Source organism: Solanum dulcamara, chromosome 7, assembly GCF_947179165.1.
Source record: "Solanum dulcamara chromosome 7, daSolDulc1.2, whole genome shotgun sequence".
Taxonomy (NCBI): domain Eukaryota; kingdom Viridiplantae; phylum Streptophyta; class Magnoliopsida; order Solanales; family Solanaceae; genus Solanum; species Solanum dulcamara.
The window spans coordinates 18101349-18125181 of NC_077243.1; the positions used below are offsets into that span (position 1 = coordinate 18101349).

General features: G+C 30.9%; 2 protein-coding genes and 1 non-coding gene across 3 annotated transcripts; 1 reads left to right on the forward strand and 2 right to left on the reverse strand.

The window, feature by feature from the left end:
• Window positions 1–4016: 4016 nt before the first annotated feature.
• LOC129894576 (uncharacterized) lies at window positions 4017–5235 on the reverse strand (the record flags this gene model as incomplete). Its single annotated transcript, XM_055970274.1, has 3 exons — window positions 4017–4501; window positions 4627–4685; window positions 4770–5235. Coding segments are annotated over 3 exons (753 nt in total), but the record flags the coding sequence as incomplete, so codon positions are not given.
• A 3636-nt stretch (window positions 5236–8871) lies between these two features.
• Window positions 8872–8955, forward strand: TRNAL-CAA (transfer RNA leucine (anticodon CAA)). Its single transcript has one exon. It is a non-coding gene; the product is annotated as a tRNA-Leu (tRNA).
• An 11551-nt stretch (window positions 8956–20506) lies between these two features.
• On the reverse strand, window positions 20507–23020 carry LOC129895223 (scarecrow-like protein 8). The gene has a single exon (XM_055970903.1). The coding sequence runs from the start codon at window positions 22807–22809 to the stop codon at window positions 20845–20847; it is 1965 nt and encodes a 654-aa protein (XP_055826878.1). The 5' UTR covers window positions 22810–23020; the 3' UTR covers window positions 20507–20844.
• Window positions 23021–23833: the final 813 nt, after the last annotated feature.

Below are 23833 nucleotides of genomic sequence, written 5' to 3' on the forward strand. Positions count from 1 at the left end.
ATACACTAGAAAAGACGTGTATATAAGTTAAATCCATTTTGCATTTTCCATTTTCTCTTTCTACTTTTCTCATTAAAACAAAGGGCTGTTGGTTGTTTGATAATGGAGGAAAATCAATGGCAGAATGGAGGGGAGCAACCACCCTTTAGAGAAAGTCCCAATTACCCTCTGTTTTGCCTCATTTCTTTCTTTCTGGGTAACCTTCCGTATTTGGGTAAACTCTTTGGATATTTTTTAACCTTCATTAATGAACTCACTATTGAAGACCATGAAACTGGTCATTCAGGCTCAGATTTTCTGTATTTGTACCACAGCAAAAGAGAAGGAGACCATAACATGGCTGCAGACAACAGTTAGCTACATAAAGGCATACCGGGTCTGTTTGGATGTTGTTACATTATTGTTTCATAATGTATGACACTATATTGTATTGTATCATATTATTTTAATGAATATAATGTGTGAATACATTGTATCATTTTTTGTCATTACATAATGTCAAAAATCAATAATTTGAAAGATAAACCTAACAGAAAGTAGGATACAGGTACAACTAGTAGGGTAAAGAATAAAATAAGATAATTAAATTATAAACAGAGACAAAATGCGAAGAATAAAAATAAGGTAACAAGCATCCAAACAAGCTGTAAAGAAATACCCAAACTCCAAGGTTGGGGAAATTGTTTGGTTTTCCGACCCGAGAAGACTCACCATCCAAGACCATGAAACGGGCTATTGAGGGCTCAGATTAGCTGTATTTGAATAAAGCAAAAGAGAAGAGGGACGCCGCCATGGCTGCAGACACCAGTTTGCTATTCAAAGCCTTAACCAGGTCGCCCTGCCAAGATACGGGTCGGGTTTTTCTCAATGCCGTAATTAAACAAAGCCCAGAAAGGAAGCAAGCAATCATCACAGCCCCTTCATATCATCATCATCATCATCAGAAGCAGCACAAAGATACAGATGAAGAGCAAGAAAAGTTTAGGGGTGTATAATGTGTTCGGATGAAGTTCATCCATATTTTTTTAATTTTTTTATTTTTTTTATTTATATTAAAGGGCTGTTGGTTTTTTTGGTCATCAATGGCGAAATCACTGGCAATGCAGAGATGGGCAACCACCCTTCACAGAAAATCCCAATTTCTCCGATGCCTAATTCTTCAGAGCTGAAATTTCTACGCAAACCCGTAAAGGGTTTTCCGACCCGAGAATGGACTCACCATTCAAGACCATGAAACGGGTTATTAAGGGCTCAGATTTGCTGTATTTCTTAACAAAGCAAAAGGGAAAAGCGACGCCGCCATGGCTGCAGACACCAGTTTGCTATTCAAAGCCTTAACCGGGTCGCCCTGCCAAGATACGGGTCGAATTTTTCTCAATGCCGTGATTGAACATAGCCCAGAAAGGAAGCAATCAATCATCATAGCCCCTTTACAACATCAGCAGCACAAAGAAAGGAGAAAGAAAAAGAGAAAAAGCAAGAGCGAGAAGAGTATTAACGTGTGTTTGGATGAAGGTATAATGTTTGTTTTTCTTGTATATTTCAAAGGGTTGTTGGTTTTTTGTTCCATTAATGGAGAAATCACTGGCAAAGCAGAGATGGGCAACCACCCTTTTACAGAAAATCCCAATTTTCTCTGTCGCCTCATTCTTCTTCCTTTCTTGGCTATGCTCGAATTTGTTGCTTCTCAGAGAGCACTGTGTAAAATAGGGCAAAAGTTCTGGGGGAGGCGGAATCAAGGGCATATTGGTCAATGAGTAAACTTTTTGCATTTTTGGAAGTAAATTAATGAGTTAAGTGAATTTTAATTAGGATCAAGTTGATCATCCTTCATTATTAGTTAAGCTAATTTTATAAACACTAAAAGTTACAATTAGTAATTAAATTTTGTTATACAGAACCTGTGTGAAAAACAAGATATCTAAATGTTAAAATTTAAAATTTCAAGCAAATATCAGAGAAAACAGAAATTAAAAGAAAACAAAGTTTTGTTAAACTCTATCAAAATGATTGACCAAGTTTTTCATTTTCTTGAAAATAAGAAATTTATGGTTTATTTTATTATTAATATAATTATCAACAAGTACGTGGCAATTAAAACATAACTCTATTTTCAAAAGCATTTCACAATGTAGAACAATCCATTAGGGAGTGTCTCTAATTTCGTATTACCTTCGTCCCATGTTAGATGAGCACTTCTAATTTTACACGATAATTAAGAAATTATTAATACATTGAAAGACTTTATCATTTTGCCATTTTTTTATATCAATGCAATATACATAGAGTGTAGAAATAGTCAATATTGGGAATTGCTTGCATTTAAAAGGTCATATTAATTATAAGGGTAAAGTAGAAAAAAACTAACTAATTCTATCTTGATTTAGTAAGTGATCAAGTAATATGGAATAAACATTTTTAATATGATGTCATCTAATATGGGACAGAGGTAGTATTGGATTTATAACTTCAATTTAGTAATTAAACTTATATTGTTATGTTAAATATTGAGAATAATGAATCTTTGATGTCTCTTGCTCATCTCGAACGTGATTTATATGGTTTTATTCTTAGCAATTAAAGTAATTTCAATTAATTTTAATTTTTAGTAAATTTGTTTTGTCATATCTTACGTAAAAATCTAAGTTTTGTTTATTGCATAATATTTTAATTGTTTATCTATTATCTTCTCCTGATTAAAAATAAGATATTATATTTCTCCTGTTTGGACTAGCATGCAAGTATGTAAATAATTTGAATGTTTGCTACACGTTTTTAGATAAATCAAGAGAAAGAAATATGATTTGGTCATGAACATTTAGAAAACATAATTTGCAAGGCAATAGAAAACATTTAGCTTGTTTTCTTAATGAATACATAGTTAAAAGTAACTTAATTCAATCTCCTTTGCTGCAAAAATTTAAACGTAAAGGAGAAAATGCAGAAGCAAAAGGAAGGCACAATAATATTCACCACTTCATATCAACGAAGACCGATAGAAAAGCCACCTTATTTATGCTGTAGTGCAACCATAAGGAGAGCTGATTAAGAGAGTAAGGAAAACTCTGTATCTTTATTCAAAAAATTGGATCGTGACAGATGTTTGGGATAGTGACTGTCAAATTTAAAAAAGAGTTGTCGGGAGAAGTGGTCCTTTATTTGAAAGAAGATCACTTTCAGTTATGCCGGTGCTTGAGATACGTAAAAGACAAATTCGATGATGCGTATTCCTAATCATAAATTAAATGTAACGATGTATGGATATTTATATGTAAATATAGTATCTATTTAGGTAATGCTGAATGACCCGATTGAAAAATAAGTCAACCTTAATAGCATGTCTAATTCTGCGATAAAAGAGCTATGTTTCCAAAAAGATCCATGTATCTTGTTCAGGTCAAATAAAATGTGCAGAAATAGCTAGAACTAGATGCAAAATGTATGAAAAAGAATTCCTCATCTAATAGAATTTCTCAACTAATCCTGTTTTTGACGATTGAAGCTGCTGGGGAAATGATGGAAATATAGTCCAGTGGCGAGAATGTGATACTGTAGTCTTACAACAAAATACTCCGTGTAATTCTACAAATGAGGTCTGGAATACATGTTTAGGAGCATTGAATACCTACTTCCCATGATGCGTGCAGACTTCTTACCAGTATTTCCCACAACTAAAATAACCAATATCTGATCAGAACATTGATTTGAAGCTTCCATAAAACATGAGAATTGAAGTGACCCCTCAACAGAGTGTTACTTCAGCTTTCACACATCTGTTCCTATTTTCAACATGCTTGACAAATCAATTGAAGATGAAAGAAAATTCAGATCAAAATTGCTCCTAAGAAGCTACACACACAAAGAAAGGATATTCCTAGTCATTCTAATCTTAGACATTTCATAATCCCCAGCCCTTGCAGCTGTTTCTTGGTGCAATATTTTATACAACCTTGTAGACAACGAGTATAGTAGTATAAATAATAAAAAGAAGGCAAAAAGTCCAACAAGAGAAGGTGTAGAATGACTACTACTCCAGCAATTTATGATCATCTGAAACAGGAAATTAAGTTTTACAATAGGATAAACCAGAGTCTAAAACATCAGTTAATATGACGAAAATGTAAAATCATGTCAGACAAAGGAGCTAGTCTGCCTTCTCTTGCCGCAAAACCAGAAAGAACAAAACAAGTTCAACAGTCATTTAGCCAACTGACTGATGACCCACCACAAATGAATTAGGGTGCTTGGGATCATGCATCTCAAAGAATACACGTCAATACTTTGGACGGTTGGGTGTTCCAATCAAGGTGAAACATGGATCGCTGACATCTTTCCAGTTCATATATGATAGCTTTGGTGATATAGGAGATCCCAGAGAAGGTGAAGAGTCTCCACAAGTTCCCATTTTATCACATTGAGGAACCGGATCATACATCAGCAGTTCTGGCACCTCATCCACCTCAAAATGCTTCTTCACAGGGGTCTCTAGGTACATCGAAGACTGATTGACAAATCAAAAACATAAGCGGTTTAGAAACAAGTCTAATTTCATCATAAGACTACATGAGTATGAAAAATAACTGATAAAAGCTATGGGGGAAAAGAAGTAACCAAAATCCTACTAACCATTGACCTCATTGAGAGTTTAGACGCATGTGGAGATGCTAATATCTGCACAGGGCTATCTGTCATACAAAAATCAGATTATCATCAACTGCTTCATAAAACAATAAAAAGACACAGTTTGCTCAATTGTCACTTTTTTATACCATTGTCTAGTCCAACTTCCTTCAGAAAAAAATCCATGTCAATCACCTTCCTCTGTGCTTTGATGCACTTCTCATGATCATGCAGAAATTTTTCTTCAGCTATTGAAGTTGGAATATTTGCTGCTGCAGCAGCACTCAGTTTCTTATCAAGTCCCTTCTTGGACCCCTGCTTTGCTGATGGCTTGCTTGAGTTTGTAAGATCAGTGAGTGCTTTCCTGCCACCCTTGTCAGGTACTTTGGCAAAGTTATCTTTAGTCCCAGCACTAAATTTGTTTTTAGTGGCATTAAGATCTTTACCGATGGAAATAACACTCGTGGAGTAATTTTTCTTTGATGCCTGCAGAGAAGAAGGCTTTGCTGAGTTTGAGATGTCATTAAGTGCTTTTCTTCCACCAAGCCCTCTTCCTTTCTTCAGGGCTTTGGAAGTATCATTCTTTCCAAACAAAGAAGTACCTGTGAAAAATAAAAATTAGTAAACAAAAAGAAGTATATCATAGCATTATACTCTTATGTTTATCTAATGATATACTGATATTCTGATCCTGAAGTGTAGCCATGTATTCGTGTTCCAACAGAATTTGGAGAAGATCCTGCACCCTGTAAATGAGGTTATAACATGAAATGAGAGCAAAACATGATTGATCGCATACAGAAAGTACAAGCAAAAACAACAAAGAATTGAGTGTTATAAGCATCAAAGAAGCTCATTAGTTCCATGAATTTTGGTAGTGTACTATGATGTTACGTTTTGATTCAGTTTATTTTCTCTATTCAATCACTTAGAATAACATCTGCAGTGGTAGCAAGAAACAGATTAAGAAAAAATCAAAAAAGCTGGAAATGGCTTTTCAAGATTAGCAGTTCAAATTCTGCCCAAATAAAGGGCATATGGAAAAGAAAAGAGTCTCTATAATGTACACCTACCAATGCCATCTTAGAAGGCAACTAATTATAGACAGTTACTACACTATTAAAGACTTAGTCTTTTGCCTAAAATACCAGGTCATCTAGTTTTGCAACAAAGTAATGAACGTAAATACAAGAATCAAAGCTTAAATAACCCGTGACTTTATCAATGCACTGTGAGTCTGTGGTATCTTATTGATAAAATGACTCAATGTGTATTAACTCTTTACTCACTGCAACCATGTAAGATGACCATTTGCTTTGCAGTAATAGCAAGAAACATAACTATCAATCCCGGAAAGAGGGTAAGAAAAAGATGCCCAAACAGACTCGTTTGGCCATAAGAATTATTTCACTTTTTCTCAGATTTTTTTCCACTTGAAATCAAGTGTTTGACCATGAAAATTCCAAATACAACTTCAAACAACCAAAACCCTGTTTTCACTTTTTACATTTTCAAACAACCAATTATTTGAAAAAATTATAACCAACACACAACTCCAACAACAACCCAATGAAATTACCTAAGTGGAGCATGAGGGGAGGGTGTACACGGACTTTATCCCTACCTTTGAACCCAAACACAGTAACTTCAAAAGTTCCAAATAAAGTGAAAAAATATTTGATTTTATGACCGGCCTACTATATATAATAAACAAAATAATTACCAGATATTATCTGTCCTTCAATTTTTGCAAACATTGCAGTAGAAAGATGTCTCTTTTATTAACATTCTTGTTTGTAAAGGATAAAATATCACTGCTAGAGTTGCTGGGGTGGTTATTATCTTACTAAAGTACCTAGGGTTTCTATCCAAGAAAAACCCTAGAAAAATCCCATATGAAGAACCAAAAATCGAGTTTAAAATCGGTTTTCAGGTTGAACCCTAAAAGAAAAGAAACTCCAAATCAAGAAATGTACAAAGGTCGAGATTTGAACATAGTTCCATACTTCCATAGCAGTTAAACGACAGAAACTTAGAATTTATCATTCTTGAAGTAAACAGGATGATAGATAGAAGAACTCACAGAATATAGAGATTTACACACAAGTATTATCAAGCTTTCTTCTGAGTAAGTCTGTAATTTATCTGTTGATGATTTCTCAGAATTGTTTTGTGTTTTTCAGTCAAGAATTTTGGAGTGGAAGAACAGGGGATAGTAAATATATATTGAGAGACGTTGGATGAGACCCAACGGTCATATTTCGCCCCCTTTTACTAAATTGCCATGATTTTAGATACTACTGCGCTCTTAATTTTTATTTATTCAATATACTATTTTAAAATATTTAATAATACACACTTATTTAGTTTATAAAATTAATAAATATTTTTTTATATTGTGTCGATTTTATTCTTGATATTAAATACTATTTATTTTTCAATGTTTAAATGACTTTGTATTTAATAAAGGTGATTTAATAAAATTACCCCTGTCATTTAATGTTATTTAATTTTCATGTCAAATCGGTAGCGGACAACTATTATTGGATAAAAAGAGTAATTACAAGAATAATAATTAGGTGATGTTTGGTATTCCCATCTAGGGGTGGGCATTCGATATTTGCTTTGGTCTTTTCAAAGTTTGATTTCATTAACTTGATAATGGCATAATACATAAATTGGTTATTAAACTTGACTTCAAATTTTAAATATGACCTCCAATTTTTATAATGCACAAGTAGGCACTTTAACTATCCCACGCTTAAACAAAAAAACACGCGAGTCCTACCTGGCAAAACGCGCGTAAGGCACTTTGCTCGCGCGCGTCAGGAGTGAAATTCTAGGTCAACAACGATTAAAAAATGTTGAATTGACATTTATATCCTTAATGAGTTCCTTTTATATATATCCTTTATTTATTCAAATCAAAATCTCATTTTTTTTCCTCTTCTTTCTAATTCTATACTCAAGTTTTTTTTGCTTTTTTTTTCATCACTTCTGATCCTTTTTAATGAAAATGACTTCTAAATTTTTTTTGTCATTGTGGAAAAAGAGCTATAATGAAGACGACCCATATGACCAAAGCTTAAAAAAGAAACGAATTTATAGTCATGGTCTTAAAAGGATTCTGCAATCTATCAATAATAAACTTTTAAAAGGAAAAATTAATCTGCAATCTATCAATAATAAACTTTCAAAAGGAAAAATTAATCATACCTGAATTAAATTGATGAAGAAGAAAAGGCAAACATCCAAGAATATCAGCTGAAAGCACAAATCTTGAACAAACCTTTGATTTGCGAAGAAATTATAACTAGGATTTTTGATTTTGAGAAAATAGTGAGTGAAAAAGTGAATATATTTTTAAGTCTTTCACCCTGCCCTTACCCTTGTATATGATACTATTTTATTTTTAAATTTTAAAATCTACATGTAAATTAGTTGGCAATCATTGAATGACTAATAAATCCACGTCACTGCGTTTGCTTTACACGCGTTTAGGCTGCAGGTGTCGAGTGTTTTTTGGTTTAAGCGTGAGATAGTTAAAGTGCCTACTTGTGCACTATAAAAGTTCAAAATCCAACTTAAAATTTGAAATCAAGTTTAAGGTCTTATTTATATATTATGTCTTTGATAATTGATGTAATTGAAAGTAGATGTTAAATACTAGGCTTTATGTAATTCAATAATTATGTATTGAAAGGAATATATATTTTGACAAAATATGTTCATAGTGTGTCCAAATTTGACATGTTAACTTTTGTTGAAATCATGTATAGAGGTTACATATTTATTTGCAAACTCTAATATTATGAATTTATTAGTATAGGTCAATCAAGACATTCAAATAACTCATTAATGATACTCATATAAATGATAAACAATTCATTAAGGGTGTACATTCGATATTCGATTCGATTTCCTGAATTTGATTTTGATAATTCAATATTAAAAATAGATAATGAATATAATAATAACAAGTAAAAGCGACCTTAGACGATGACGCGTTTGCTATTCCTCTTTATCAATAAGTAATGTGTAATTATAGTATTACAACCACGACAAAAAAAAGTATAAATTTGATCCACTATTTGCATTAAGATTCCTTTATTCAAAGTTCCGCACATTTGTAAATTGTAATGAATCTTTGTTCATTTCAATACATTCCATTTCCTATAGTTCGGCACTGTTGCCGCAGGCATTGATTTTTTACTATTACTTATTGAAAACGAAGAAAAATATTGTCGTTAAGTCAGGATGGCCGAGTGGTCTAAGGCGCCAGACTCAAGTTCTGGTCTTCGTAAGAGGGCGTGGGTTCAAATCCCACTTCTGACATTTTATTTTATATATTTTCCTTTTTTACATTTCATTTGCACTCTTTTGGTGGTTCAAATAAATATCATGTTTCAAAGATCATATGGCTTTCCATTATTAGTCTCATGGATAAAAGATAAAATTAAATTAATAAATAGTAATAACGTAATTACATCAAATTCGAGCGTTACATAAAATTGAACTTTTCGGCATTACTTAATAATCAATGAAATTGAAGAAAGAATTAAAACAAATATTATATTTAAACTAATAACACAATATAGTAGGTAATAACCATATCATAACTTATATGATTGTTCAATATCATGTTGATCTGGAGCCCAAAAAAATGAGTTCGTAAGAGTAAAGCACAATTAGTATTGATGGGCTGAAAGTAAATTTTCAACAATGCTCCATACCTATTCTTTCAAAGAAGCAGGAAGGAAAAATGTAACTAAAAACAATAATCTAGAAAAAGTTTTACTAAAATATAGTTTGCTCATGTATTACCAAGCTCAAATTTTATTAATTGAAATTTGAAAGTGCTAGCATTGGGACAGAGGCAAAAGACGGTTCAATTTGGATTTTACAGTCCAGTCCCTTTAGTTTAAAAAAATTATCTCAAAATAATTGTTTACTTTAGAAATGCAAAATTAAAGATGACAATTGTTTTTAATCATGCCCTTAACATTTAAAACCTACACAAATTCTTTTTAATATCACTCAATTCTTAAAAATAAAAAACAATAAGGATTACCAAGTAAATCCTTTTTGGGGGGAAATAATGGGGAGAGAAGGGGAAGCATGCTAACGGATAACAAGTTTGAAAATCAAACCCCCACCAATAAAGTAAAAATTTAGATAGTCAATTAATTGAGCTATTAAAATTTTCCTGATAACTTAATAAATTATATTTTGCATTTTTTTTAATGAATGTAAAAAAGAACTAAAATAACAGTTATATATATATCTTATTCACATCTTATTTCATTTAAGTAAAAACAGGTGTCAATAAATATACAAAAACAAAGATGCATAAAGAGACCATTTATTTTTCTTTGCTTCCTCTTCCCAACAGACTAGTAACTAGGGAGAGTTGGCTTTCAATTCATTTATTGGAATCAATCACACTAAATAGATATGGTAAGTGACGCTTCATCTTTATTTAAAAATCTCGAATTTGAGCCTTCATTTATAATAGAGTCATTTTTAGTAGAAAGCGTTTTACCTCCAAAAAAATGAGCCTCAAAGCGGATAATGGACCTTATGTTGGAGACGGAAAAAAAGAAGATTTATTGCATTAGTAGTTCATCCTCAAGAATTTGTATGAAATTTTAAAATTATTAAAGAAAATGGAAAATGACTTATTTTAAGCTTCTTTATCTTACCGTTGGGAGTAGGGTTTTACCAATTATTTGTGTTTTACCAATTTGAATTTATATACATGTTTTCAGATGATAATAATTGTGTTTCTTAATATTGTGACTAGAGTTCAAAATTTGTATACATATATTGTATACACATATATATTTGTTGCATGCAGTTTGTTTTTACTTCTGTTGTTGAATTTACATACGTGATATTGTACATAACATTCTGTTAAAGCTGCACACCTTATTTTCATACACATGATGTATACATCAGACTCAAATGAATTTTTTTTTTTTATACGAATCTAAAATTAATTATGAAAAGAGATTGTGCTTTTAACGAATAGGGGATTAATTCACCATCTCTTTATCTAATAATTGGCTATGTGGTACCAATATTTTTAGGCTTAAGATATGCTAAATACTTTTGAATTAAAAAGATGTCAATTCTATATAGAACTTATATCATAGTGTCAATTTCCCAACCAAGAATTATATAGTAGCGATTATTTATATATATAATTTAATATGTGCAGTGTATTTAATATATAGCGACAATATATGACTTTTCATATACACCATTGAATATAAAAATACACAAGGGCAACAATTCAACTTGTAATTTGTTAATATAATATTGTAATATCTACATTTGAATTCCAAAAAGGGATTGTGTTCGTATATTAATTACAAAAAAGAAACAAAAACACTAGAAAAAATAAAAGGCAAAAAAAATCTAATTTAAAAACAAAAATGTTTGGAAAGATGACTAATCCGCCGTTTCTGACGTATATTAAGGGTATAATAATTAATAATAATTTAGAAAAGCTACTATTGAAATATATATTTTTTGTGCTAAAAATATGTAATGTAGTTTTGAAGATTGTATAGTTACGTGAAGTTATCAAAATTTTAAACGCAAACTGGTCGCCCATTGTGTCATTTGCACTTTTATTTCTGTTTTGAGTTGGTTTTTAATTTTTATCACTCATAATAAATAAATTTTTTGAACGACATAAATTTACATATTTGTATTTTAATATCTCATAAGTTATATATCTTCGTAATTTTAGTTTTTAACGAACTTTTATGTCTTGCTAGACATAAATTTGATTGCTAAAAGATGTAAATATCAACTTATTTAAAAGGATGAACCCATCGGTGATCCTCTAAAGTTGACAGTAACTTTCACTTAGACACATTAACTTAATTAGGCTTTGTTAATTTTAGACACATCATGTCATGCTCAACTGTGTCATTTGAACACTTTTTGCTGAGTTGGCAGAGTGTGCACTCATTTTGAGCGCATGATTTTTTTTTTTTCCCTTTCTTCTTCTATCTTTCTCCTTCCATCACCCACCACCATTCATCAAACAACCACCACATTAATTTGGAAAACTCTTATAAAAACATAGAAATGCTCTGATTTTGAACAAAATAAAAAAAATATCATTAACTGATTTTGAATTTTTTTTACAAGAACGAAAAGAATAAAATATGAATAAACTTCATCGAAAAATTACTAACGATAAATACTCTTCCAAATAAAATCTACAACTCGCCAAAAAAATGGAGATCCACCATTGTTGTCACTCTCTTTCTCTCTTCCACCAAAATAAATTTTATCTAAAATTAAAATTATTAGAAAGTCATTGGAGAAAAATCAGATCTGATCTCATAATTTTTTTCAAGGTAAAAAAGAGTTCTTGTTGATTGAAATGAATTTTCTAAAAAATTATTTTTTTTTATGAATCAAATTGACATGTCCTCTTTTTATTAGTCAGCATCCCACGTCATCCGCGAGTGGATTACACATATTTTGTAATTTTAGCTTATTGGCAAAAAGGTGTCAAAATGACACAACAAAATATGATATAAGATGCCTAAAATAAACAAAGCATAATTAAAATATTTAAATGAAGATTAATATTTATTTTAAGAATTCACCGATGAATTCAACCTATTTAAAAAAGCAAAATATGCAATTTTATGTCATTGTTTCGATATCCGTGATATTGAGAAGAAGGTAGGTTTGAATTTTAAAAGTTATTTAGACAAATATGCTAGGAAGTCTAACAGAATACTTATAGGTTTATCATAAATAACTCAGGGGCATCAACAAACTTGGACTTACTCCGTTTCATATTTCCATATTATTACATAGTTATTTTAAATTATTTATTAATTGATTTAAAATAGAATTAATTAAATATTTTATTATTATTACTAAATATTTGTAAAGTTTCAAAAAAGTTCTTTAAACAATAAATTAGTAAAACTATTTTTTTTATTTCTAATTTTTTTTAACGACGATATAATAAAAGTGGACAACTTACCTAAAATGGAAGCGGTAGAAAAGAATTTTGGAAAACTAATCATGTTAGTATAAGACCTAACTTTTTGATCCCCACTTTATTCTAAAAACATGTGTTTTTACCCACTTTTCAAGCTTCAAATCACATTTTTTTTATTTTTCATCTGGTTCGGAGTCCATGGAACCCCGACTAAATTCGGATCATGCATTGCAGGACTCATTCGGTAGTGATGCATCCAACAGAGCTTGAATCCGAGACCTCTGATTAAGGGTGAAGCAATCCACCACTACACCAAAATTGATGTTGGTAGGTTCAAATCACGTGTGGCGAAATGAATAGATTCAACCGTTAAAAAAATTAAAAATTATATTTTAATAATTCTTATAAGATATAAATTCAAATTAATTAAATTAGTAAATTCCGGATGACGAATGGTTCTATACAGAAATAATCTCTTTTATCTTTAATTCAATGCAGTAAGAAAAGCAGCAAATGTATAATTAAGATGAAAAAACAAAAAGTTCAATCAAATCTTCTCTCTCTATGTGGGTGGTTAAACGATCTTAAAAATTGTTGCAAGTTTGCCTAAAACAATAATTATTTAATACTATTTGAGTTAACATGCTTAATTAAGTCGAAGCATGAACCAATATTAAGGTACTAGATGCAAAGCCCCCACATGTCCAACAAATCATATTAAAAGTGGCTTTGTGTATTTTTTTTTCCTTCAATTTATATGATATGTTTGACGTTTTAGTTAATTTTAAAAATAACACATTTTTTTATTTAATAACTATTTATTGACGTTATTAATTTTTGAAGTGAAATTAAACTATGATCAATGGAAAAGTAAAAGCAATTTTAAAAATATAGACATTGCAATTTTAAAAATGTCCTCGATATATGTCTGAGACACGTTGACAAAGAAGTGTATGCATCTGGCATGTTATTAATATTGATGTAATTTGTTTTGCTAATTATATTAAAGATTGATTTCACAGACATTGACTCAATTTTAATTTTATTGTAATTAAAGTTGTTGAACTATTTTTTTGTAATAAGAAATTACTCAAGCTTAAGACTTCATATAATAAATTATTTTTACAATTATGCCTTAGGAGAATTGATTTTCTCGGTCATTTACATTTTTTTAATTTTATAATTATTTTATAAGAGATCTTTATTTTTATATATACATTATATGAAAATCAAGATTTTCCAACTGCTTGTCACGTCTCAATTTGTGGGTGTCAATATAAGTAATTTTCGAAGCTAAATTAAATTAGGTTAATTCAATATTTAAAATTTAAATATTAAAAAATTATATGAAATATACTATAATTTGTAGTCTTTCTTATATTAATATAATAAAAAATACATCTTGAAATATTGATAAAAGTTCATACAAATTCTCTCAATAAATAACATGTGATAAATAAAAGTGAATGGAGTAAAAAAAAAAAAGAAGGTATTTGGGTCAGTGAATTTCATCATAAAAACGATTTATGTATCATATTATTTCCCTTCCTAACAGACTTTATGACCAAGTATTCATCCATAATGTTCTAATCTGCAGACATATCTCATAATAAATTCATTGCACGGATATCATTTATTTTTCATTTCCATTTTGTACTTTTGAGTTTCTACTTTTTCTGCTTCCCAAATCTATGAGAAAAAATAAATAAATAAATAAATAAATACATTATAATGCATTTATGATATTTAGTTAGTACTGAACTGCTGATGATATCACTATTATATCCACCATGGGTGGGTGGGGAATATTGGAATTTAATCAAGTGGGGGACCTCTTCTTTTTTAATTTTTTTTTAGATTAAAGTTTCTTACTTTATAACCTGCAAATTGTACTCGTCTCCAATTTTTGCTTGACCATATTTAATTTGTATTTTGATATTCGACACGAAATTATTATTTCAAATCAATATTTTTGAATATGCAAAATTTTGAATCGTGATTTCAAAAGCAAGCTTAATACTTCCAAGTTTTTTTTCTTAAAAAAAAAAAAGAGAGTGCTGCCACTATTAATTTGGGTGAAATTAACATTGTATATATCATAGTAGTTGCTAATCTGATGATGTTTCAATTGTTAAATTGTTTTTACAACTATCACGACAGAAGCATTTAATTTCAGCAGGAACTATTGTGTAAATGAAGAAACAGGGACGTATACAGTCATATTAGCTTGTAGGGATGTGCAAATTTCGATTTAATCGATAAACAGAATTAGAAAACGATGTTATAGATTTTGTAATTTTCTTATTGAATTATTGATGTTAAACAAACATCAATATTAAGTTATTGGATTAACGATTTTTAAACTATTTTGTAATTTTCTTATTGAATTATTAGTTTGGTTTTCGATTTTTGTGTTTGATTAATGGTTAGACTAATGATCCAATAAGATCATATTAAAATTATTTTTTTTATCCCCAACTATAAAAAAAAAAAAAAGACTTTAGATAGAAACCCTATTCGACTATTACTATTTTCTAAATTCTTATATTTCGTTTCAGAATTTCTTGAGAAGCTGTGTTTCCCCCCGGCCTTCTCTCAAACTAAGTACATAGTATTTCATGAAATACAGTATTTTCATATCGATTAAACTAAAAATTGAATCATTAAAGACTGTTATCGAAAATAAATATCTTATTGATCCGATCATTGATTTTGTATATTTACAAATTGATAATCAATAATATACAGAACATTGAAATAGTAATTAAAAGTTGAAATAGTTATCATAAGCTATTTATGATTTGTTATTTTTGATATTTATTTAATTGATGTCTAGTTATTTACAACAGAAAAAGAAATATAGAAAGAAATAAAGAGAAATTAGAGAAATAAAGAGATTCTGAATTAAGTGATTAAAATATTTTCCTTCAAATCGAACCATCGATCAACACCGAATAAGAAATATATGTAACAATTATATTTTCACTAAAATATAAAATTTAAAAATTAAATGTTATATTTTTTAAAGAGTGAAAGTTGTTAGGACACCATTGATAGCCTTAAGGAGCTTGTCCACCTACTAAACCCTCAAATGTAATCGTATTTGATTAGTAAACATTGAAAGTTATTTTACTTTATATATTATCAAATAATTATTTTGTTAAATAGTTAACTTTTATTAACTTCAAAGACTAAAATTACACACTTTAAAGATGTGCATAGTCAAATAACACAGAGACTAAAATCTTCATTTTAATTTTATCATTGGTAGAATCTTTTTTAAAGTTTAATTCTAAATGTCAGCTGCTAGGAAAAAAAAAAGACATGGATATTTGCCAATATATACCATTCGACCATTTAATTACCAAAAAAAAAGACATAAATATACATCCCAATTGGGGGATGTTAATTTTAGACATATCATGTAAGATCCCATTATTTCACTTCAGTAAAAAAATGTTAAAATGACATAGCAAAATTATACATGAAATGTCAAAAGTAAATATCATTCGATTAAAATGTCTAAGTAAAATTTAATATTAATTTTAAGGGTCATTTGGCCTTAAAATATACACTACTTATATATTACATACATATTAATTACCTATAAATATTTTACTGTAATTTTCTGAAAAAGCTGGTACTACTCACTAATTGGTCCCTATATTGCTCTTATCAATGACCTTCTTTCCCTCGAGCTGGTCGATAGGCCCGTTTTTGGTTCATATACCATCAAGCTAATGAAAAATTAGAGGTGACGAAATGAAATTCAATTAACACAAGTCATAAAGTTTGAGCGATTTATTGATTTATTAATTTAATTTATTAAAATATGAGTTGATATGTCGTCTAAATCAATTATGAGATTAGTATTGTATAATTTAACAAAATATTTTGTGAATCTAGCGGCATTAAACGTGTAACTCTCTACATATAGGTGATTGTTGATGATTTTGACACATCATATAAGATTTTTACCTTGTAATAAAATTAAATGGTTATTTGCTCAAAATACACTTTATCTAAAGTATTTAAAACCTAGTAAGCAAAATTTGTTTTTAAAATCACTTAATCAAGTAAAGGGGGTGTTTTTAATGCTGTCAATAGTTGAGAAACTAAAATGATAATTTTCAAATTTAAAGGCGTTTTCAATACTCATCTCTAATTTTAAAGTATTGAAAGAATAACAATAAAAACAATAATATATTCAATATAATTTTACAAATGAGTTTTGAGAAAGTGATGGAGATGTTACTCTTACCTTGTAAAGTTAGAAAGATTGTTTGCGTTAGACCATAAATTCAAATAAAAGATTTCAAAGCAGATTTGAAAAAAGAATGCAATAATAAAAAAAGTCATGCTGAAAATAATGGAGAAAAGAATAATAGCAATAATAAATAATACGATAAGTGAATCAAAGAAAATAACATGTTATACTAAAAATCAAAGAATAAGATATATAACCGGAGAGTATAATAATGACATAAGTGTCAAAAAACACATTTGAACTATCATTTTTTTTAGTTTTATACCTAAACTATTGGAAATGTGAGTTTCATACCTAAACTATCACTTATTAGTTTGAGAAACACACATCTCTCTTTTATTTCATTCTCATCATGGTGTGTGTACTACACTCTCTTTCATTTAAATTTTTTTGTCACATCACACTTCACATGGACAAAACATTTCACCTTAACAAAAAATAAAATAAATTACTAGAATTAGTTAAAATTAAAATTAAAGTATTATTATCTCCATCCCAAAAGAATTATAAAATAAAAGATAAAATATTTTTCCTATCTCACTCCACCACTTTCTCTTAACATATAACCCCCCCTCCCCCGCCCACATTTTTTAAGTTTTATTTTTATTTATTAATTTTTTTTTATAATTTTTTTTTAAAAATGCTTACTTTATCCCCCCACCTCAAATAATTATTTAGATATTTTTATTTTCTTAAAAAAAAATTCTACCCCGCCCCACCAAATCCTCCGCTTTCAAATTTTTTCTCTTTTTGTGTTAGATATATACATATGATTTTAGAAAAATATTTTTTACTTTCCATAAGACTTTTCTTAAAATAAGATTTTATTTATGCTATATTCGGTACGCAAGTAGAAAAAAATATTTTCCTAAGAATATATGTACATATCTAACACAAAACGAGAATATATATATATATATATATATATATATATATATATATATATATAGATATGATGGGTATAATTTTATTTTTTTAAAACATAAAAATAATAATATTTTTTAGAAAGTAGTGGGGAAGGGGGTCAAGTATGAATTTTTTTAAAAATATTTTATAAAAGAAAGTTAATTTTTTTTTTTTAAAAAAATAATTAAAAGGACGGGAATTGGGGGGGGGGGGGAGGTGGTAGAGTGCGTGAGCAAAATATTTTAAATTTATTTTTGTAAAAATAATTTCTTTTTTAAAAAGTAATTTTTTTTATAAAAAAATAATTTTTTGGGGATAAAAACACTTTAGTCTTTAATTTTTAACTAATATTAATAGTTTATTTAATTTTTGTCAAGGTGAAATATTTTATTCACGTGGCAAGATTTTTTTCATGAAATAGAAAGAGTAGAGAGAATGTATTACACACATCACTGGGATGCGTTTCTCAAACTAATAAGTGATAGTTTAAGTATGAACTCATATCTCCAATAATTTTTGCATGAAACTAAAAAAAGAGAGGATATTTTAGATGTGTTTTGACACTTATTTTTATAATATTGGTAATAAAAAAGTATACAACATTGACTACCTACTAACTTTTTACCCTAATTTTGAACTTCCATATCATAATATCTAGAGTCATGATCACCTTTTCGATAATGTACATGTATATGATGTCTTATTTAATTAATCATATTTCCTAATACTTCTTCAGGTTGCGTCTATAAAAAGTTAACTTTTTAAAATACGAACTTAAATATCTTAGTCGTCCAAGTTTATGGTAAAGGAATTAGGCTTTGGCAGTGTTTGTTGGAAGTTTACAATAATTTGTGACATTTTGACAGAGCTATATATGTCGTGAATATTTGTTTAATAAGAAAACCTAACATGGGGTCCTGGACCCACTCCATAGTGTGTTATGTCCTCCTCAACTTAACCCAACCCTAATTTTGTTTTTGTGATGTCCATAGTTGATATTTTCACCACATATACAGTTTTTTTGTTTTTGCTTTGCCTCGTGGATTCCATTAGTCCATATATACTTTTCTTTTCTTGAAGATCACAACTTGTCTTCACTAGATCTTCCCCCTACCGTAACCCTAGATTTCTCTAGCTCTCTTAAATAAACAAAAAATAATTAAGCAACTCAAACTCCATATAAGACAAGAGATATCGTGTAGGCCTTATAAACAGATTTCACCTTCAATTCTAAAATTATGAATTCAAAATATCAAGATTTCACCTTCAATTCTACAAATAGTACTCAATATGTTTTTTTTAAAAACTCTATAATCTATTATTGCTAAAATAAAATAGGGCCCTCAAATTTCAGTGTCTAAGGCATGCACTTGCCTTTTTTGTAACCTCGTAGAGCCAACATTGATTCAGAGTCAGAATCAAAATTTAAAGTGCATGAGTTAAAAATTTTAGTTTTTTAAAATTAATATTTTGAATAAATATAAAATTTAGATCAAAACTGTCATCAGCCTGTTATCCCCGGCGTACCTTTGATCCGTTGAGCGAGAGCCTTTCCACTTTCCACACGGGACTTCCGGATCATCGAGGTCGACCGAAAATATAAGCTATACATTGGCTTCACCCTGGTGTTATTGATAAATTATAATTTTAGTCCTCGTAATATTTCACTGCATACTTTTAATTTCAAATTTTGTACAGTGCGTGTTCTTTATCTTTATGTATAGGAAATATGTTATATTTGGATTATTTTTTTTTAAAAAAAAACTATAGTATGATCAAATTAGAGTACGGAATTAACATAACACATGACATGAGTAATGAGTAAGGAAATAATTGATAAATATAGTAAAATTCTAAATATTCACAAATAATTGGAATAAAAAATGCATATTTCAATTAATGAAAAGCTAAAAAAAAACTTAGTCAAATACCTTGAAAACTAAATTAATTTGAGGAACCAAAAATACTATTTCCCCATTTCAAAATAAGTGAATTGTTGGACCTTTTTTGATAGTTTAAAATAAGTGAATTGTTCAAATTTCAAGAGAGTTGTTGGAGATTTCTTTCATTTTTGCCTCTCATTTACATTTTCTAGGTGATAATTTCAAGAGAGTTAACTGTTCATATTTACTATGTTTTTACTTTGAATTATTTATATTTTGAAAAATAGTGGAAAGTGAGTGTGTATTTTCTCAACAATTCACTTATTTTTAAATGGAAGGAGTATTAACCCAAACATATAACATGATAAACCACATTAATATTATATTATATACATTTTTACATTATCAATGTACATATATATATATATATATATATATTAAGTCTTGATTATTTTTAAGGAAAATTATATTTTTACGTTTGTCACTTAATATAGTAATATCATTTTATATTATCAGCCTACATTAAGTTAAATCCTAAAAATAGTCAGTTGGTTAGTCATTGATTATAATACTCACCGTTAATATTAGTTTTATAGTAATCGGTTTTAAGTAGGGTAATTAAAAAATTAAGATGCAATTAATGTTAAGTAGAAAGATGAAGCAAGAGTAGTTTGCTTAATTGTGAATTTGGTATATTGGCACGTAATTATTGAATGCGTAAGTAAGAAACAAAAGCCTTTGGCAAAAATGTTCGGTGACAACTAGCTAATGTGCTAAGCAATTCTTACACGTGAACCTCCCCCTCCCATGCTCAATTAGAACCAAATTCATTAATACACGACCAACCAAATGTACCTACAAAATAATCTAATTGGTGGACCCAAACACAAGTCCGCATTCTGCCAAACACCTTAGCCTAAAAATAAAAATGCTTCCAACAGCGATACATGCACTAACACAAAATATATTTACAAAAAGGGAATCTAAATATTAATATTCATGTCTTTTTTTTTTTTTGAATGTGGCACATCATCCATTTCTTCATCTGAATTTCCATTAACAAATAACCAAAATTAAAGAAAGCCCTTAATACAGCAAATCACATTGAGAATTTAATTAATATTTTAATAAAGCTAATAATCAGAATATTTTCTCTTTTTAATAATATTAATTAGAGAATAACAACGACGTTAACGCCAAGCTGATGCGACGGTGAGAGTTCGTCCCATCCAACCAAAGCAGATACCTCCACTTTGTTCATTCACGGTGAAGCCCGGGTTGCCACGTGTACCCGAGTTGAGTTTCGAACGTAAAGAGTTCGCCACGAGTGGACTAACGGGCCTCGGCCCGAACCCGGCCATGCTCATACGGGCCCTCCACTTCCCAAACACCTCGCATCTTTCAACACGGTCCCTCCCTTCGCACGCTACCGAGTTAGAAATTTTCCGACTCAGTCCCTCTTCGATCCTAACTCGGTCCATGTTATCCCTTGACACAGTTGCATCCAGCGAGTCGAATATTGCACCGTAATGCCCACACGCTTCGTTCACACGCGCCAGAAACGGCGCTGTGTTACCGTTCATCTCTTGCTCAACCACCGTTACCACCTTCGGCGATAACCCTTTCACTCGCCGCAGAAGCTCGTCACGGAGGTTCTCCGTTGTTACGCTCTCGTCGGGTAATCTGTACAATTTGAATGCGAAATTCACTGCTAGTGCATCGTCAGGTTCAAGGCCTAATTTTTCCCGACTCAAATCCGTAACTTTACAAGCCATTACGTTGAAATATAGGCAAACTCCGACTCGATTAGCGACGGATTTCAGCTCGACGCCGATAGAATTGAGTCTCTCGTCAACTCCGCCTGCTTGCTCTGTGAAAGCCGTGATTTTTAAAACGGCTGGCTTATCTGATTTCTTGGCAGCCAGTGCATGCAGTAAATGCAAGTACTGTCCGCCTTGGCCGATGTCAAAATCAATGACGTGAAGCTTGTTAAATGGGTGGTCATCTACAGCTTCAAGAATTGCTAGATTGGCAGCCATGAAACCGAGCTTGAAACAGGGGGATACCTCGTATAGATTCTGAGTAGTATCTGTATGTTCTCTGCTGTGCAACTCAAGAACCGGCGGTGGGTAATCGCCGGGGTTCACGCGCGACCGGAGAGCTGAAACCATGTATGCCGTTAGCCGCTGGTCGGAGGTACCTCTGATGTTGGCAAATCGTGCTAAGCGCGTGAGGATCTCTACTGCGACGTCGTTTTTTCCTTCGGATATTGCTGTAGCAGCCTCTATTAGAGACTGTTTGGGACAAGATATTGACGGAGATTCTGTGGAAGAAGCACATGAAGAAGTCGAAGAGGATGGAGATAGTGATGCCAGTTTCTGAATTTGGTTCTGGTTCTGATTCTGACACGGGCTAATCAGATTCTGTATTGTCTCCGACCATTCGTTGTTGGTGACAACGGAAACTGTATCGCCTTCCTCTTCGTCGTTGTCGTCTAGGAGCTGTTTCTCAAGCTCTTGAAGACAATTCATCATCTTTTTGTCCGATTCTTGTGACAACAATTCCTGTACTCCTACGGTTGCTCTGTTTTGAACCGGATTTAGAGAAGAAACCCCTGTAGAATAATTCTGAATACCCGGAGTAAGAAGCCCGGGCTGTGACCGGAGTTGATGCAGAACAGGGAGAGGGTGGCGCGTGTTCATCATCGTGGTAACATTAGAATTTGAAGAGAATTCAGATGAAATTGAAGAAGCAGCAGCAGCGGCAACAGAAAAATCTACAGGGGAGAGAGGAGACATAGGAGAAGATTGCTGATAACTTCTGGGCTTTACGTTACGGAGATAAAACCCAAGTCCTTGCTGTTGTTGTTGATGATGATGAAGTAGTAACATCTGCTGCTGCTGTTGCTGTTGTTTTTGCTGCTGCTGCTGCTGTAGATGTAGAAATTGCAATTGCTGTTGTTGTTGAAACTCCGCAAGAGATCGTTTCCCCATCAAATTGGGTCTTCCTTGATGAACGATCTGGGTAACTGGGTCGGGCAAAATTCCAGAAAGTTGAACTTGAGGCCTTAGTGAGTTATTGTTGTTAATGGTAGTAGATCTTCCATTGTTGATCCCACCGGCACCGTAGAACTCGCCGGTAAAACCTGACGACATCTTTCAAGGAATTCCGGCCAAATGGGATTTTTGATCTGCAAAAGAAACCTCAAAAAAACTATTACAGAAAGTTTGGATCTTTATCAAAATTCTGCATTACAGGGAAAAGGTAATTTCCTTATAGGGAGAGAGAGAAAGAGAAAAGGAGCAGCTTCGTATTAAGCAACTCTATTTGATCGATTCTTGTTATGATTATAAGTTGGGTAGTTTTGGGGTTTCTTGTGTGCCTTATTTAATTTGAAATTCCTTGTGTTTGGTGCTATTCTCTACATCTCAGCCGTTCAATTTCTGATTAATTTCATCCTTATACCTTTGATGGACGGTCCGATTTAGAGGGTAGATGTACGGCTTCTTCAATGAACTTTCAAAGGTCCTTAGATATGGGGCCGGATAAGGACACAGTTTCCACGCGCGCTTCTTAAGAGCGTGGATACTACGCGATTTTAGAAAAAAAAAAGGCAAAGAAACTGAGAATCTGGAATGATGTTTAAGTAGTCAGTGTAACTGACAAAGTTGTTAATTAATCATGTCCAAAGTTCCAACACTAAATTTTAACAAAAATCCCCCCAAGAGAATAACAAAAAGCTAAAAATGAGGATGGTTGTGTTTTGAATTATTATTATTTCTTGGTCCCATCCTATCTCTGGAGTGGTAATTAAACACCCTGTTTTGAAATTATCTAATTTTACTTAGGTGAGTGGAAGTAATTAGAGTGGATATTTATAATGATAATACAGTAATGTTTAATTAGTTGATTGAAAAAAGAAGAGCAGTGGTCAAATCAGGAAGCAGATTAAAGTATGAAATAGGTAGAAGGTACAAGTCAAGTAGCTATCATGTTTTAACATGCATGTCACTAGCTGCATTGGACCTTTATCATTCTAATCAAGTGAGAGTTCATTTCGTGGTTGATTAGAGTAACCATTAATGGCGGAATTAGAAATTTTTATTAAAAAATGTTAAAATATCAAAATGAAGACAAACATAAAATTAAAAAAGAAGTTAATAGGTAGCACATATATAT

What these genes read in the sequence shown, in the direction of transcription:
- LOC129895223 (XM_055970903.1), bottom strand. Translation starts at nt 22,809, where the DNA reads ATGTCGTCAGGTTTTACCGGCGAGTTCTACGGTGCCGGTGGGATCAAC.